Source organism: Prunus avium, chromosome 2 (genome assembly GCF_965620075.1).
Source record: "Prunus avium chromosome 2, drPruAviu1.hap1.1, whole genome shotgun sequence".
NCBI classification, from domain to species: Eukaryota; Viridiplantae; Streptophyta; class Magnoliopsida; order Rosales; family Rosaceae; genus Prunus; species Prunus avium.
In genome coordinates this window covers 39181034-39195865 of record NC_142285.1, presented here as the reverse complement: position 1 = coordinate 39195865, position 14832 = coordinate 39181034, and the positions used below count along the sequence as shown (strand labels likewise).

General features: G+C 37.6%; 3 protein-coding genes across 6 annotated transcripts; all 3 read right to left on the bottom strand.

The window, feature by feature from the left end:
* Positions 1–1976: 1976 nt before the first annotated feature.
* Positions 1977–4726, bottom strand: LOC110756649 (receptor-like cytoplasmic kinase 176). Of its 3 annotated transcripts, none has more exons than XM_021958094.2 (6): positions 4424–4726; positions 3767–4170; positions 3328–3463; positions 3061–3203; positions 2849–2966; positions 1977–2576 (listed from the first exon to the last, which is right to left on the bottom strand). In XM_021958094.2, exons 2-6 carry the CDS (start codon positions 4130–4132, stop codon positions 2137–2139), a joined length of 1203 nt encoding a protein of 400 aa, XP_021813786.1. In that variant the 5' UTR covers positions 4133–4170; positions 4424–4726; the 3' UTR covers positions 1977–2136. The 3 variants fall into 3 exon arrangements, with proteins under 3 accessions (XP_021813786.1, XP_088105807.1, XP_021813785.1); XM_088249681.1 differs by having other exon boundaries at positions 1977–2579; positions 4353–4724; XM_021958093.2 differs by having other exon boundaries at positions 1977–2579; positions 4424–4723.
* Positions 4727–5585: 859 nt separating this feature from the next.
* Positions 5586–8797, bottom strand: LOC110756648 (receptor-like cytoplasmic kinase 176). Of its 2 annotated transcripts, none has more exons than XM_021958092.2 (6): positions 8347–8797; positions 7349–7635; positions 6899–7034; positions 6634–6776; positions 6381–6465; positions 5586–6240 (listed from the first exon to the last, which is right to left on the bottom strand). In XM_021958092.2, exons 1-6 carry the CDS (start codon positions 8396–8398, stop codon positions 5774–5776), a joined length of 1170 nt encoding a protein of 389 aa, XP_021813784.1. In that variant the 5' UTR covers positions 8399–8797; the 3' UTR covers positions 5586–5773. The 2 variants fall into 2 exon arrangements, with proteins under 2 accessions (XP_021813784.1, XP_021813782.1); XM_021958090.2 differs by having other exon boundaries at positions 6381–6504; positions 8347–8795.
* Positions 8798–10767: 1970 nt separating this feature from the next.
* TPI (triosephosphate isomerase) lies at positions 10768–14102 on the bottom strand. Its single transcript, XM_088249259.1, has 9 exons — positions 13943–14102; positions 13604–13679; positions 13264–13387; positions 12798–12882; positions 12580–12712; positions 12365–12459; positions 11900–11978; positions 11123–11205; positions 10768–11003 (listed from the first exon to the last, which is right to left on the bottom strand). Exons 1-9 carry the CDS (start codon positions 13979–13981, stop codon positions 10953–10955), a joined length of 765 nt encoding a protein of 254 aa, XP_088105385.1. The 5' UTR covers positions 13982–14102; the 3' UTR covers positions 10768–10952.
* Between the last annotated feature and the right edge of the window lie 730 nt (positions 14103–14832).

Sequence of the window (14832 nt, the reverse complement as noted above, 5' to 3'; positions counted from 1 at the left end):
TCTTCTTCAATATACTCATTCCTCCATTTTTATCAAAAGCTTATTAAACACTAACAGTTGTTAAAGCTGATTCACGACCAACTCAGACAAGTTTATTGTCATTCATAAATCCTGGTAAAATTCTTTTCTTTCTTAGTTCTATTTTGAATCTCTGATGTCTTCGTGTCTTATGCGATCCCTCCAGAAGTTGTACATATTTACATGACTTAACTTTTCATGTATGTGTGCTCTTATCAGGTCTAATGACAGGCTACGTTATATGTAGTGAAACAATTGTGTTCGAAAAATCCACCTAGGCGCTGGGCGTCCGCCTAGGCGGGTCTGGTCGGGTAACCTACCTCACGCTGCCTCTCACTCCTCTGAGCAGTCACCTCCTTCTCTCTCTCTCTCTCTCTCTCTCTCTCTCTCTCCCTCCCTCCCTCTCTATCTCTCACGATAGACCACCACCACCAGGCCTCCACCCGCGACGACCACCACCAGGCTGCGACCAGCGACCTGCGACCTCCTCATTTAACATTCGCCAAAATGAAAAGGGCACTACAATTTACTATCGGCAACATGGAATACTAGAACCCAGGGCAGAAATGCTACAAAGCCCGAGCTATGTGCAAAATAAACATTATACAAGTTAGTGTTTGAAAAATCGGCCGCCAGGAGCTAGGCGGGTTTTTTTTTTATTTTTTATAATTATTTATAAATAATTTTTTTTCCTGACTTTAAAGAAAACCTAGGTTTTATCCTTTTATTTTGCACGATTTTTGGTAAAAATTTATAATTTATAATACAAAATATTTTTATTTTTTTATAAAAGAAAATTGATTCATAAAAATTAAAAAAAAATAGTACCGCCGTGCGGCTATACCCAATGTTTTTATTTTTTTTAAAGAATAGTATAGCCGTAATGTTTCTTAAAATACGTATAGCCGATCGGTTATACTTTTTTTACACGTGGCGCCCTATGCGGGTACTCTTTTTTTTTATTTAATAAATAGTATAGGCGGGTGTCTATACCCGATTTGTGTCGTACGGGTATGGCTGTACTGGGTTTTTTTGTTTTAGTTGCCTTTAAATAGTATAGCCGGGCGCCTATACTCTTTATATATATATATATATGGGATCCTTATTCTTTTAAAAAAATTTCCTAATTTTTTGTTTATCGATAAGAGTAGTTTATAACATTATCCATTACTATTATGTCATTACCCGAGTCTCTATTGTCCCCTTTTAATTTTTTACTTTTTCAAAGTTATTATCTGTATAAAGAATTTAGCACTTTTAGGTTTAATACTCTATTATACACGTGTGTATGTATTTTTAATAATACATACATGTTATGTACACATCTTAAAGACTCGGTAAAATTCACGGTTTTTAAAAAATAAACGTACAATACTCGTATTGTACATGTAAGTATGTATTTCTCATGTTTATTACACGTATTTTTTACAAAATTGTAAATAAGACACAAAATTCACATATTATATAAATAATTCTCAAATATTATTGAATAAAAATAATATATATTAAAAAATGATATAGTGGCCGATTAATATCTGCTTTTGATATGTTGAAACTAGCAATATCTACGAGGGTGCTTTTTTCTTCTTTTTTTATTTATTAAATGGTATAGCAGAACGGCTATACTTTGATTTTTACCAAAAAAAATAGTATATCCGCGCGGCTGGACGTATTTTGACACGCGGCTCCTAATCGCTAGGGGTCCTCTTTTTTTGGGAAAAAATAGTACAGCCGTTTGGCTATACGCGGTATTTTTATTTATTTTTAAAAATAGTATAGCCGATTGGCTATACCCGGTTTTATTTTAAAAAAAAATGATTCAGATATACATTTTTACTAGAAATCATGAGCCTCAGTATTTAGAGACTGTGCATGTAGACTGTGGTTGCATCATTTGATAAACAAATATGGAGACGAAATAATACTCTCGCAGGGATCCCTTCACTCTCAAGTAATGATAACCCTAAACCAGTATTTTATAATACTTAACACTAAAAAAATTGATGCAAATAATTAATTGAAAATGTATTAATTACAAAAGTCAAATAATGAAATTCTGTGTTCTGCAGCAGAATATGTATCTATGAAACCTGTCAAATACTGCGGCAAACGGATGGCCTAAGTAGGTGTTGCACAGCTGATCCGATTGACATTTTTTCTGGCGACGATTGGGACCATACATTGCCTGAATTGGCATAAAAAATTTGGCAAGGTCAGAACAGATTTGAGAGATGCCCTAGCAGCCAAGTCCTCCATCTCACTAGAAGACTGAAGCTGCTCCAATAATTTTACCACCTCATTCAAATCTGGCCTAAACTTAGAGTCTGTTGATAGGCATTTCATTGCAAGGTTAAGTGCTTTGCGAGCTTCATCAGAAGAGTACTGGCCTTCAATCCGAGCATCAAAAAGTTGGTGAAGTTTGCATTTTTTGGCAGATTGGGCATGTTGAACTAAATCTTGCTCTCCTGATGGCCTGTTAGCATCCAAAGCTCGTCTGCCGGATAAGATTTCAAGCAGAACAACCCCAAAACTGTATACATCACCTTCGGGTGTCAAGTCTTCTTCAAAAGACAAAAAAATGAACAAAAGATCAGATGGGAGCGCAGGGATAAATATATGCTTGATCATATGGTGGATACTGCAGAACTGATGAAGATGATATAGTGGCAGAGATGAGAGGGGGCTTTAATTAAAAGTGGATGGATATTGATGGCTAATAGAAATGGCACTGAGATATAATCCAAGGAAAAAATTGTTGCTACAGAGATTTTACATGTCATAAGATTGCATGTTTCTATGCAATTGTAGGGTGGTGATAAATAAAAAATACCTTCTTCATGGTAGAATTTATTGCTCTTTGAACACGAACAATCAGATAACTGAAGCATACTATAACCCTGAAGCCCTTCCTTGGCCAAACCATAACCAGAGAGTTTGGCATTGTAGTTCTGTTATTTAACAATGGAAAAAATGATAGGTGAGCAAGTCTAACAGATCTCTTCTAAAAGCCATAAAAGTTCAACAGCTAAAGATTTCACATACTGAATCAAGAAGGATCTTAGAAGTTTTGAAGTTTCCATATATCACTTTTGCCTCATCACTATGAAGAAATGCTAGACCCTTAGCATCACCCAGGGCAATCTTGATGCGAAGGCTCCATGGGAGCGGTTGAGACTGAAAATACCCTGTTCCAACAAAATTAAAGTCCCTAAAATATATTTCATATCGAAGTACTTGAGCTCCAGATTCATGGTATTGCTTCATTTAAAAGTTCAGATGGCTACAGAGCTAAGGAAGTTTATAACTCACTTCTAAATAGATGATTATCCAAGCTGCCACGAGGCATAAATTCATACACCAGAAACCGGCAGCTATCCTGTAAGCAGTAACCTATCAACCTCACAAGATTTGGGTGATGCAGCTTTCCAATGGAGTTAACCTCTGCCTACAGATCAAGAAAAGCTCCACAAAGTCAATCAATTAAATATTTTTCTGAAAATACTGCACACACAACATAGCAAGATCCAACAAGATTGTTTTGATATCAATATTTTGGCCTTCTTTGCTTGCACTTTGAACAATTGAACATCATCAGTAACTATATTTTAGCTTCCCAACTACTTGACATTGTTCCATAGTCAACTAAGATGAAAAATGCTAGGTTCAATACAAAAAGCTGATAAACAAGAGATAGAGAAAGTGTATTTGAGCATGAAACATAGACTCTGCATATAGAAGTGAAACTCACAAGCCACTCCTTCTGACCATGGAGACCTTCTTGGTTAGGCCTTTTCACAGCAATAGCCATGCCAGTACCAGGCTTGGCATCTGTTAATGAATTCTCATCAATCCACCCCTTGAAGACTGAACCAAAACTACCTTCACCAACCATATTATCAGGACGGAAGTTCCTGGTGGCTGTTTTGAGTTCATTGAAGCCAAAGCACTTCAAATTGGAAGACTGCAAGATCTCACCCTCCGCTGAAGGCACCGAGACAGATGGCACCTTGCTCTTGACTGTCTCATTCTCAATCGTCTCAGGCACTGTGTCCACAGGCAAAGTGACATTTTTCACAATGTGCCTCTTCACGTTCGAGCTAGGCCTACCACCCATAGTTTCTGTTGCTAAGAAACTATTTAAATTGTGAACAACTGAAACCAACCAAACCCATCAGAAGCTGAGGTAATCAGTACCTACTAGCAGTATCAGAAGCTAAAGACTCATTCAAATCAAACCCATGATTTCTTTTTCCTTTTTTCCAGGGAATTTTAATTCAAAGATGATCATGATATAAAATTAAGAAAACTGTAAATATGGATGCGTATAAACATACATGATATAGAAAGAAACCAGTACTTGGAGTGAAACAAAAAGTAAGGCTGATGAATGAAAAGAAAAACTCACAAATGATGATGATGAAGTTTACAAATCAACGAGGGAGCAAGAAGGAGAGACCTAGCTCTTGGAAAGCGGAGGAGACAGAGGTAAGGAAGTAGGTCGTTGACGGTTGACGAAGAACTAATATAACCATGATTTTCTTCTTAAAATAATACCTTACCATTTTGCCCCTTTTTTTTTCTCTGTTGAAAAATGATACCAGTTGTTAAAGCTGATTCACAACCAACTCAGACAAGTTTATTGTCATTCATAAATCCTGTAAAAGTTTTTTTCTTTCTTTGTTCTATTTTGAATCTCTGATGTCTTCATGTCTTATGCGATCCCTCCAGAAGTTGTACATATTTACATGACTTAACTTTTCATGTATGTGTGCTCTTGTCAGGTCTAATGACAGGCTACGTCATATGTAGTGAAACAATTGTGTTCGAAAAATATGCCTAGGCGCCGTGCGTTCGCCTAGGCAGGTCTGGTTGGGTAACCTACCTCACGCTGCCTCTCTCTCCTCTGAGCCGTCACCTCCTTCTCTCTCTCTCCCTCCCTCCCTCTCTATCTCTCACGACAGAAGACCACCACCACCAGGCCTCGACCCGCGACGACCACCACCAGGCCGCGACCCGCGACCTGCGACCTCCTCATTCAACATTCACCAATGAACTCACTCTGAAGCCAAAATGAAAAGGGCACTTACAATTTACTACCGGCAACATGGAATACTAGAACCCAGTGCAGAAATGCTACAAACGCCCGAACTGTGTGCAAAATAAACATTATACAAGTTGGTGTTCGAAAAATCGGCCGCCTAGGAGCTAGGCGGGTTTAGGGTTTTTTTATTTTTTATAATTTTTTTTCCTGACGTTAAAGAAAACCTAGGTTTTATCCTTTTATTTTGCATGATTTTTGGTAAAAATTTATAATTTATAATACAAAATAATTATAAATTTTTTTTAAAAAAGTCTAGGCCCCGCTTACCCTCTAGAAGCCACCCACCTACCGCCTAGCGATTTTTCGACCGTTGAACAATTCTGTACTAGAAGACTCTTGTTCTGCAGCAGGATATGTTATAAAGTGCTAAGAAATATGTCGACAATTCCGGAAACCTCATGTTCCTCAAATTCCAGGCACATAAAGAAAATATGCTTCAGAGGAAAGTAACCATGAAGACATTCACTAAACAAAAAAACTATACAATATAACCAACTGTAGCAGTACATGCTCATTACAAGATACAATTCCCAATATACATGCCATCCGCGTTCCCCTTCCTATTTCTTCTCCCTCCCTCTTGGCTTGAATTTCCCCCCATTTTGCTTTGAACCAATGGAAATAATGGTAAAGCATGAATGAAGGGTGAATGTCTCATGCATGGCTGCGGGGAACAGATGCCTTGGGATGAGGAGGAGTTGCTGCATTGTCGATCCCGCTGGTACTATTCCTGCGTTGTTTGGGAACATGGCTTGAATTGGCGTGAGGATTCGGGCGAGGATCGTTTTGAGAGACACCGGATCCCTCCGTGTCACTAGGTTCCTGAAGCTGCTCCAATGCTTTTATAACGTCATTCATGTTTGGCCTAAACTTGGATTCTACTGCTAAGCATCGAATTGCAAGGTTAACTGCTCTGAGAGCTCCACCCACAGAGTACTGGCCTTCAATACGAGCGTCAAAGATTTGGAGAACTTTGCGTTTGCTGGCAAGGTAAGGCTTGGCCCATTCAACTAAATTGTGCTCCCCAGATGGCCGGTTTTTGTCCACAGCTCGTCTGCCAGACAACATTTCGAGCAGAACAACCCCAAAACTATACACGTCACTTTTGGCAGTTAAATGACCTTAAAAGAACAAAAATAATGAAACAAGGATCAGAAGGAAGCATCTTGATCATATTTAACATTAAAGAAAAAAAAATCATGGCTACTGCAGCACTGGTGAAACTAAAGTTGTACATAAGATCCTGTAAAACTAAAGTTACCTGTGGCCATGTACTCTGGAGCTGCATACCCATATGTCCCCATGATCCTGGTTGAGACATGGCTTCTATCACCTGCTGGCCCATCCTTGGCCAGACCAAAGTCAGAAAGTTTGGCATTGTAGGTCTGTTATTTAAAATATATATATATATATATATATATATATATATATATATATATATATATATGATGTGTGAGCACGTCTGTCATAACTCTTGTAGAAGCATAAACTCAACAGTTAAATGTTTCACTTACTGAATCAAGCAGGATATTAGCAGTTTTAAAGTCCCGATATATCACTTTGGCCTCATCACTGTGAAGAAATGCTAGACCCTTAGCAGCACCAAGGGCAATCTTCATACGAAGGTTCCACGAAAGTGGTTGAAAGTAAGAAGCCCCTGTTCCACCAACAACAGTTTAAGTCCCTAATTATACTTCATATTGAAATATTTGATCTCTTTATCAATGGTACTGCTTAGTTTAAAAGATGGCTAAACAGTGAAGGAAGTTTATAACTCACTTCTAAATAGATGATTATCCAAGCTTCCGCGAGGCATAAATTCATACACCAACATCCGGTGGTCATCCTCTAAGCAGTAACCAATCAACCTCACAAGATTTTCGTGATGCAGCTGCCCGAGGTAGTTAATTTCCGTCTAGAGTTCAAGAGGCGCCACAAAGTAAATACATTATTCTCTGAAAATATTACATGTTACATCATCTATTTGTAACACGTTAAGAAGCAAGATTCATTAAGATTGTTTCAATATATTAGCTTTCCCAACTACTCTCATCTATTCCTCTGCTGGGGCTCTGAGTAACTGATCATCAATGTATATAAGATTCTCGAATATTTGTTGCAACATGCTCAACTAATATGAACAAATGCTAGGATTAGGGTACCAAAAACAAATCAACAAGATATAGCACAAATGCATGCAAGCAAATGAAGGATAGAAGTGACACTCACCAGCCATTCCTTGTGACCCTGGAGACCTTCTTGGTTGAGCCTTTTCACAGCAATAACCATGCCAGTACCAGGCTTGGCAGCTGTCAATGAATTCTCATCAACCCACCCCTTGAAGACACAACCAAAACCACCTTCACCCACCATACTATCAGGACGGAAGTTCCTGGTGGCTGTTTTCAGTTCATTAAAGGCAAAGCTCTTCAAATTGGAGGACTGCAAGATCTCACCCTCTGTGCGAGGAGTTGAAGGCACCGAGACAGACGACACCTTGCTATTTGAATGTAATCCTGGACATGTCATGTCAAATACCATATAACTTGTAAATAATGCTCAAAAGAATCCTAGACATGTCAGATACCAGTTTTATATAAAAAAGAATACAAATCTCCTTCTAAGTGGTGTAGTACATGACAATCAAAAGGTGTAATAAAAACCAGCTTGTCCATGCAAATCTGATTTAAAATTGATCCTAACTACAAGCTCCATTGGATGAATCTTACAGAATAATACAAAATTCAAATGAGAAAGGTACTGGTTTGAAAAGGTCTTAACCTCTTGATATCCTTCCACATAGCTAAAGAAAATGGGAGGCAATCATTTCTAATTGAAAAAAGTAAAACAGAACACAAATAGAATATTCAAAGTTGAACTTGAGTGTGTGTGACCATTACTTAGAAGTAAAATTTGAGTTTTTCTTCTATTCTTCTTTAGCTAGCTTATTTATGAGCAATCAGAGCAGTAACAATCATATAAACCCAGAAGCAGGATTCAATAGAACAGTAGCAAATGGTTCAGAGGCAGATATCAAAACAAAAATCCCAACCAAATGATGTTCTTCATGGAAACAAAACAGAAAACAGCAAACTTAGCTAGAGCAGCTGTAGATTCCAGTTCTTCATGTTTCACTAATCAAAGCCAACCAAATTTAATTAAAATCCCAAACTTTTAACTACCATAGTAAAGCAGAAAACAGTTGATTAATCTTAAAACTTAATTACCATTACGAAGAGGGCTGTCAGCTTTGATTCTAGAACTGAAGCAGGAACCCATCAGCACAAAACGTCCCAAAAACTCCTCTTGCCAAACCCAACTGCCAAAGAGGAGGAAGAAATAGAAACCCAAGTGTAAACAAGTTGAACAGAGCAAGCACAGCAAAGCAAGGCCCGTGAATCAAAGATGGTGTTCCAAATGTGTGTGAAAGCTCGGGCCTTTTTACAAACACCTAGCTGTCACCCGCATGTATAACCCACCAATTGAATACTAGAAAGTGAACCAAACAAAGAAAGGTTGATCAGAGAGAGGCGGATGCTATTTGCTTTGAACATGGAAATTTGGAGTTATGTGAGGTGTTTGGGTTCTGGGAAAGTTCTTTTATAAGACCTTCGGGAAGGATAAAAGTGAGAAAGGGTTGACTTGGCCTCCCCATTTGAGTTTCTTTATCTGCAAGTTGTAGATAGAGGGAGAGAAAAAGAGAGAGGTTTGGAAAAATTGTAAAAGACTATTCAAGCTTATCCAGATTACGTGCTCTTTGTCCGCCTTTCTCATCATGCGTTTGACAGCTTTGCATGGCCTCACCACTATTTTGGGCTTTTTTAAGTTTTTTTTTTTAATTAAATACAAACAATATTCAAAACTAACAGGGATAAGAGTTTCTAACATACACTATCAAAGTGTCATAGGAGTTCGAACTTGAGACCACTTGTTTGCAAGTCAAGACTCCTTTTCATTGGACTCAGGGCAGAACAGGTTGGGTGCCCATCCAACCCAATTTTGTTTTTTATATAAAAAAATACCTACATATGTTATAAGCCTAGTCAAAAATTAAAGAAATTAAAAGCAAACCTTATACACATGCTGTCCATTCAGGTGGTCTCATATCTTCTCTCTTTTTCTCTTTTGGCTATGCGACATCAGTTTATTTCTCTCTCTTAGCTACCCGACATCAACAGCTTCTTTCTCCTTCTATTTTTTTATTATATATTTTTATTTATAATTATAATTTAAAATGAAGTATTCTAGAATTTAATTAGGAATAAAAGAGAGTTTGCTAATAATCCACATATGCGGCAAAGTCCACAAGTTAATGAAATTAACAAATACAAAAGTCCCCATTTCGTAAGGTCAGAACAAGTGGGTGGAAAATAGAAAGAGGCAGTTAAATATTTATTTTGTTTTTCTCTATAATCATAAAATACTTTAGGGTTTCATCCACGTACGGAACCAAGAATAACCTATGAATTGTTGCAAATAAAAAAAACATTTGTGTTTCTAGTTCTACAATTAGAGAGGGACAGATCTTACTGTAATCACGACTAAAATAACGTTCGATGACATCAAAAGCCATGGCAGCCTTGAAAACAATCAATTGTTTGAAGCAGTTTGCTCCAGGCTTAGTGGGAAATGAACGAAACTAACGAGGAAAAAAACACAAGAAAACCAGTCATTATTTGACTTTTCCTAGCCCAAATATAACAGGAAGGTTTGGCTTTCCCAAGGGTCCAAAAGACAAGTTAAAATATATGTTGCCATATCATTGTGATTATAAAGTCGCTTGTGTTTGGTAATCCTTGACCTCATGCTAATCTAATCTTTGTATAAATTAATTATATTATTATATAATAATCAACTATCTAATCTAATATTAATATTCTTCAAGGCAATTGGCACAAAAGAAAAAAAGGGGTCACATGGAGAATATTAATTGAGAGCAACTCGTAAGAGAAATGGCTTCACGGGGGGCCTGCTATGAGCTATCTTCTTTATGGTTGGGAGGGACAGAGGAAAAGTAAGTACTCACAATAAGTCAATGAGGGCCACGCCGACCTTCATCAATGGAACATGCCACTTTGTTTTTTTTCTCACTTTCATCACTCACTGTAATTACAACATTCAAATCTTTGCCGTTCTTTTGGATCCTTGTTGTGAAAGCTCATTGCAACAACAAAAGACAGAGAGAATGGTAAATGTTTCACTCTCAAATCATATGAGTCAACTCCAAATATATTGTATAAAGATATTCGGGAGGACCACTGTAAGTGGCAATCATGACGGATTGACGGGAGTAAAGAGTAATCTTTCCGAGAGGTCATGACAACAGCACGTGTCACACGTAATGTTATTAGTCTATACATCCACCTATGTTGTCAAACTACCACGTAATGTTACCAATTCATTCATGTCATAACACGTAAATTTTCATACGTGTCATCGTAAGTTATGAATGAATAAGCCCTTTGCCTTTTGGCCCAATAGCATGGAATTATAAAGGGTTTAGGGTACTTTCTGGGTAGAACAAAAGGCTCTCTCAAGCCCTTTATGGTGTTTTTCTTTTTCTTTTCAAGCAAAGCTTCACTGATTTTGCTTTTCTTTGATCCCATATATTGAAAATTCGGAACTCTTGACCAAAGATACTTGAAAGCTTTGGCACATAAGAAAATTTATTAATACAGAAAAACCCAAATCCAGGTGCTGATCGGAATACAAAAAGAAGGAAAAAAAGCATAATTATTTCCTCAAAAGAGTATCTGTAAAATTGTGCGGAATAGATTCTCTACCACCCAGACAAGAGATCTAGAGTCACACTACTCTCATCAGGTTCAACGCTTTAGGTACTTTTCTTCACCTCCGCAGACTTGATAATGTCAATAAACTCAGGCTGGAGAGAAAGGCCACAGAGGCACACATGTAAGAAATAAGGGATAATAAGAAAACTTTCTTCGACCAGAAAATCACAGCGGCCGTATTATCAGCATGAGCATAAACTATGATCAATACCTTTAAAGAAGCTCCACCAACCAAAAATCCGTCAACATCGGGCTGACCTGCCAGCTCTTTGCTGTTTGCACCATTCACAGACCCTGATAAAAGGTATTTAGTTAAGCCACGTAACGTAAAAGCCAACAGAGAAGAAAGATAAGTGGCCTGCTTATCTTCATGTACAAAGGAAAAGCGTGCACTTTAGTCAATAGAATACCATGCAAACTGAGTGGACTCCTTCCAAAAAATAGATCACTCAAAATTGACACAAGATTCTTGGCAAGAGAAACATATATTTATAATTTGAAATGATTTCGATGGATTGTTGACCTCAGGTTGGCATATGCCAGCCTACCCTTGCCCTATCCGATCTTTCACCCCAAAGTCAAAGTAATTTTTATAAGCACTCATTCTTGTATAATAAGTCTTGATTTTTTCCCTTTGTTAAAATCAAGGGTTAAGAACATGCATCCATTGACACGGGAAATTGTCAGAATGCTGCATTAGTGGGAGTTATAAAGTTTTTCAGAAATTAACAACTTAGTAATTTAGTATCTATAGACAATTATTCATCTTGCCTCGCTCTATTTTCTGATTACAACGAAGTTGATGATTGAGAAAAAAATGAAAGTAAAAGACCAAAACAGGAGGGGAGAAAAAGCTCATCATCATCAAGCAAAAAATATATAATCTTACTTCAAAATTATTTGTCAACAAAATAAGGAAACTAGAAATATAGATTGAGAAAAGGATAGATAAACAACAAAATTAGGTGGTACAGATGTAGAAAGATACCTCCATAAATGATCCTGGTTGTTGCAGCAACTTCAGGACTTACGTTTGCTTGAAGCCATTTCCTCAATTCAAAATGCACCTGTTGTTTGGAGAAAAGTTCGTATGAAACACAGGCATGGTGAAATATGTAGATAAACATACATGCATACAGACGCACATACATACTAGCATGCATAATGAGTATATGACCCAGGAAATCCCAACCACAGAAGGCGGGTAGTTGACAGTTCAGAAAGAATTGCTCACTCAAGCTCATTTTACTTTAGTTTTAGGAAATCTTGAAGACAGAAAATCCTTAGAATTGATCTCCATTGTTTTCCATCAATCATCCTCATTTCACTTTAGCAATTATAACATTCTTGATCTTGCTCAACATTAAATATAATACACAAAGAGCACTCAGTTCAAACTAAAGCAAATAAAAACAAAAAACCATATCCAGAGAATCAGAAAGGCATGACTTACTTCCTGAGCCTGAGCTGGAGATGCAACTTTGCCAGTTCCAATGGCCCACACGGGCTCATAGGCCAATACAACATTGGTCCAATCTGACACTTTTGCTGCAGTTAAAAAAAACATCTTTTAAATAAGTACATAAAGAAATTAATCCAGTTACACAACACTCAACAAACATTCTTTCACACTAACAGTAAGCAAGAACTTGGAATTTTGAAATGCACCTGCAATGGCCTTGGTTTGTGCAGCCACAACCTCCACGGTCGAGCCAGATTCTCGCTGCTCGAGAGTCTCACCAACACAAGCAATCACCTTCAAACCTTGAGCTAGTGCATATGCAACCTTATCGGCAACAAACTGAAACAAAATGTGTGCATAATGAGAAACTATTAAGCAATAGCTAATGATAAATTGATCGACAGTGCAAGGAGAGAGAGAGTACCTCATTGGATTCGCCTAAAATAAGTCTTCTCTCAGAATGACCAAGAATGACCCAAGGAACCTCCAGATTGACCAGCATTTCAGCACTGAATATCACAACAAATCAACTTAACAAGGGAAAAGTCCAGATTGACATAAAATGCAAATTCGATGTATACACTTATATGTATTTAGCTCATTAAATCCTGTGATCCTGTCACAACCAGTTTAAAACAAACCATCTTCGCAGATTTATGCTTTCGTTGTAGTTGCATTCTTTTTTTAAATCAGATCAGAAGCCTCATATTCTGAGCTTTCCTTTATCAGTAATATTGCTAAAGTATTAAGGATTTGACCACAGTACCTAAATCATTAACTCTACAAAATATCAGTAATATACATGCTATTTTTTACTATGTATCAATTTGAAACTAGATGTCGACATCTTGACGCAATGAAACATACTTGTAAATCATAAACATACAAACCTAACTTCACCAGTGAAGGCGCCACCCTTCTTGACCCAGCAGTTTTGTGCCGCAACATGAAAGTCAGGCCTCAACGAACTCTTCACCACTGGAAGAAACACATATGGTGGGCTCACCACAACCTCTGAAATAAGAACAACCCAAAAAACAAATTAACAGTTTGATAACTCATATAGATCACTACCAATTATAGAAGAAGTACAAATATGTAAATCTCATAAGTTCGGGAATATTGGCATAAATTTTGATTTGAAGACAGAGACTCATAGAGATAAACAAGAGCACTGAAGCAGAAAAACATTTGCAAATCAAATCCAAATCAGAAGAAGAACAGACTCACCCACAACATCTTGTGATGGCACCTGTCCCTCATTGAGTATTTTCACAATCTTCTTCACCTCATCGAAGGTTCCATTCTACACGCAGATTCAGATTTAAGTAAATCAGCACTTCGTTCAATCAAACTTAAAGCACAAATCAAATCAGAAAACAAAACACAATTATCTGTTTGGTTGATCAAAAAGTGGCGGAGGGTACAGATACGAAAAACATAAAACAGATCGGTTGATTAAGACTGCAATAAAATACTGGAAATCTGATTTTTCCATTAGTTTCTATGGTTTTCTCAGCAACCAAACAGATTAAAAGGAAAACAGGATATCGCGGATCGGATACTCACGCATTTCCAGTTGCCGCCGACGAAGAACTTCCTGCCCATTTTTTTTTTCTCGATATTCACGAAATCGCAAGACAGAGAGTGTGTGTTTGTGATTTTCGCTTTTCGGGTCTGGCTTTTAACTGCGGCTTTTTCTTGGTGCCCAAGTGTGGGTATTATTATTAGTGGATTCTATTTGCTATGGCCCACTTTATCCCAGGAAATTACGGTTGTGGCCCAGGAAAATCCGGAATATGCTTAATGGATGAGGGGCAGTTTCGTCTATCGAGTTGTGGTCTTGAAAAGGTGAGTGCGATGGCCCACGGGTTTTCTTGTTCCTGTGGCACAATACGTGGGTGGTTATTAGCGGATTTGGTGGAGCCAAGGGAAGCTCAGTCCATAGATTTTGGTACACGTTCATATGGGCCACGGCCCAACCACATAAGCCCACGGGTCATCGAACCTAGGCTAAGGGCTTGCAAAATGTTAACTCTCTCTTTGATTAAATTGCCAAAAAACCTTCCTTTTTTTTTTTTTTTCTCACAATGCAATGTTCGAAACTACTCTAATATATGGCGAGGGGGTTGAACTTGGGTGCAAGGGGACAGGTTCACTACTTTGACTAACTGTCCTAACCCACGATTGCACATTTCACTGTTAAGGTGTCATAGATTCATAGGGGTTCAAACATGATACTAATGATCTTCAAGTCAAGGCCTTTGTAACTAGGTTATACCTCGTTGACCTTCTAAATATTTTATTTGTGAGTATCTTTAATGAAAGTATTGTCTTTGTATCATTACTTTTGTTTTTATAATCGTATGTGACGCATGACTTGTATCATTACCTCGTTGATCTTCAAGTCAATGCCTTTGTCATTGGGTGCACGCTTGACTTTTCATAGTGCAACATTA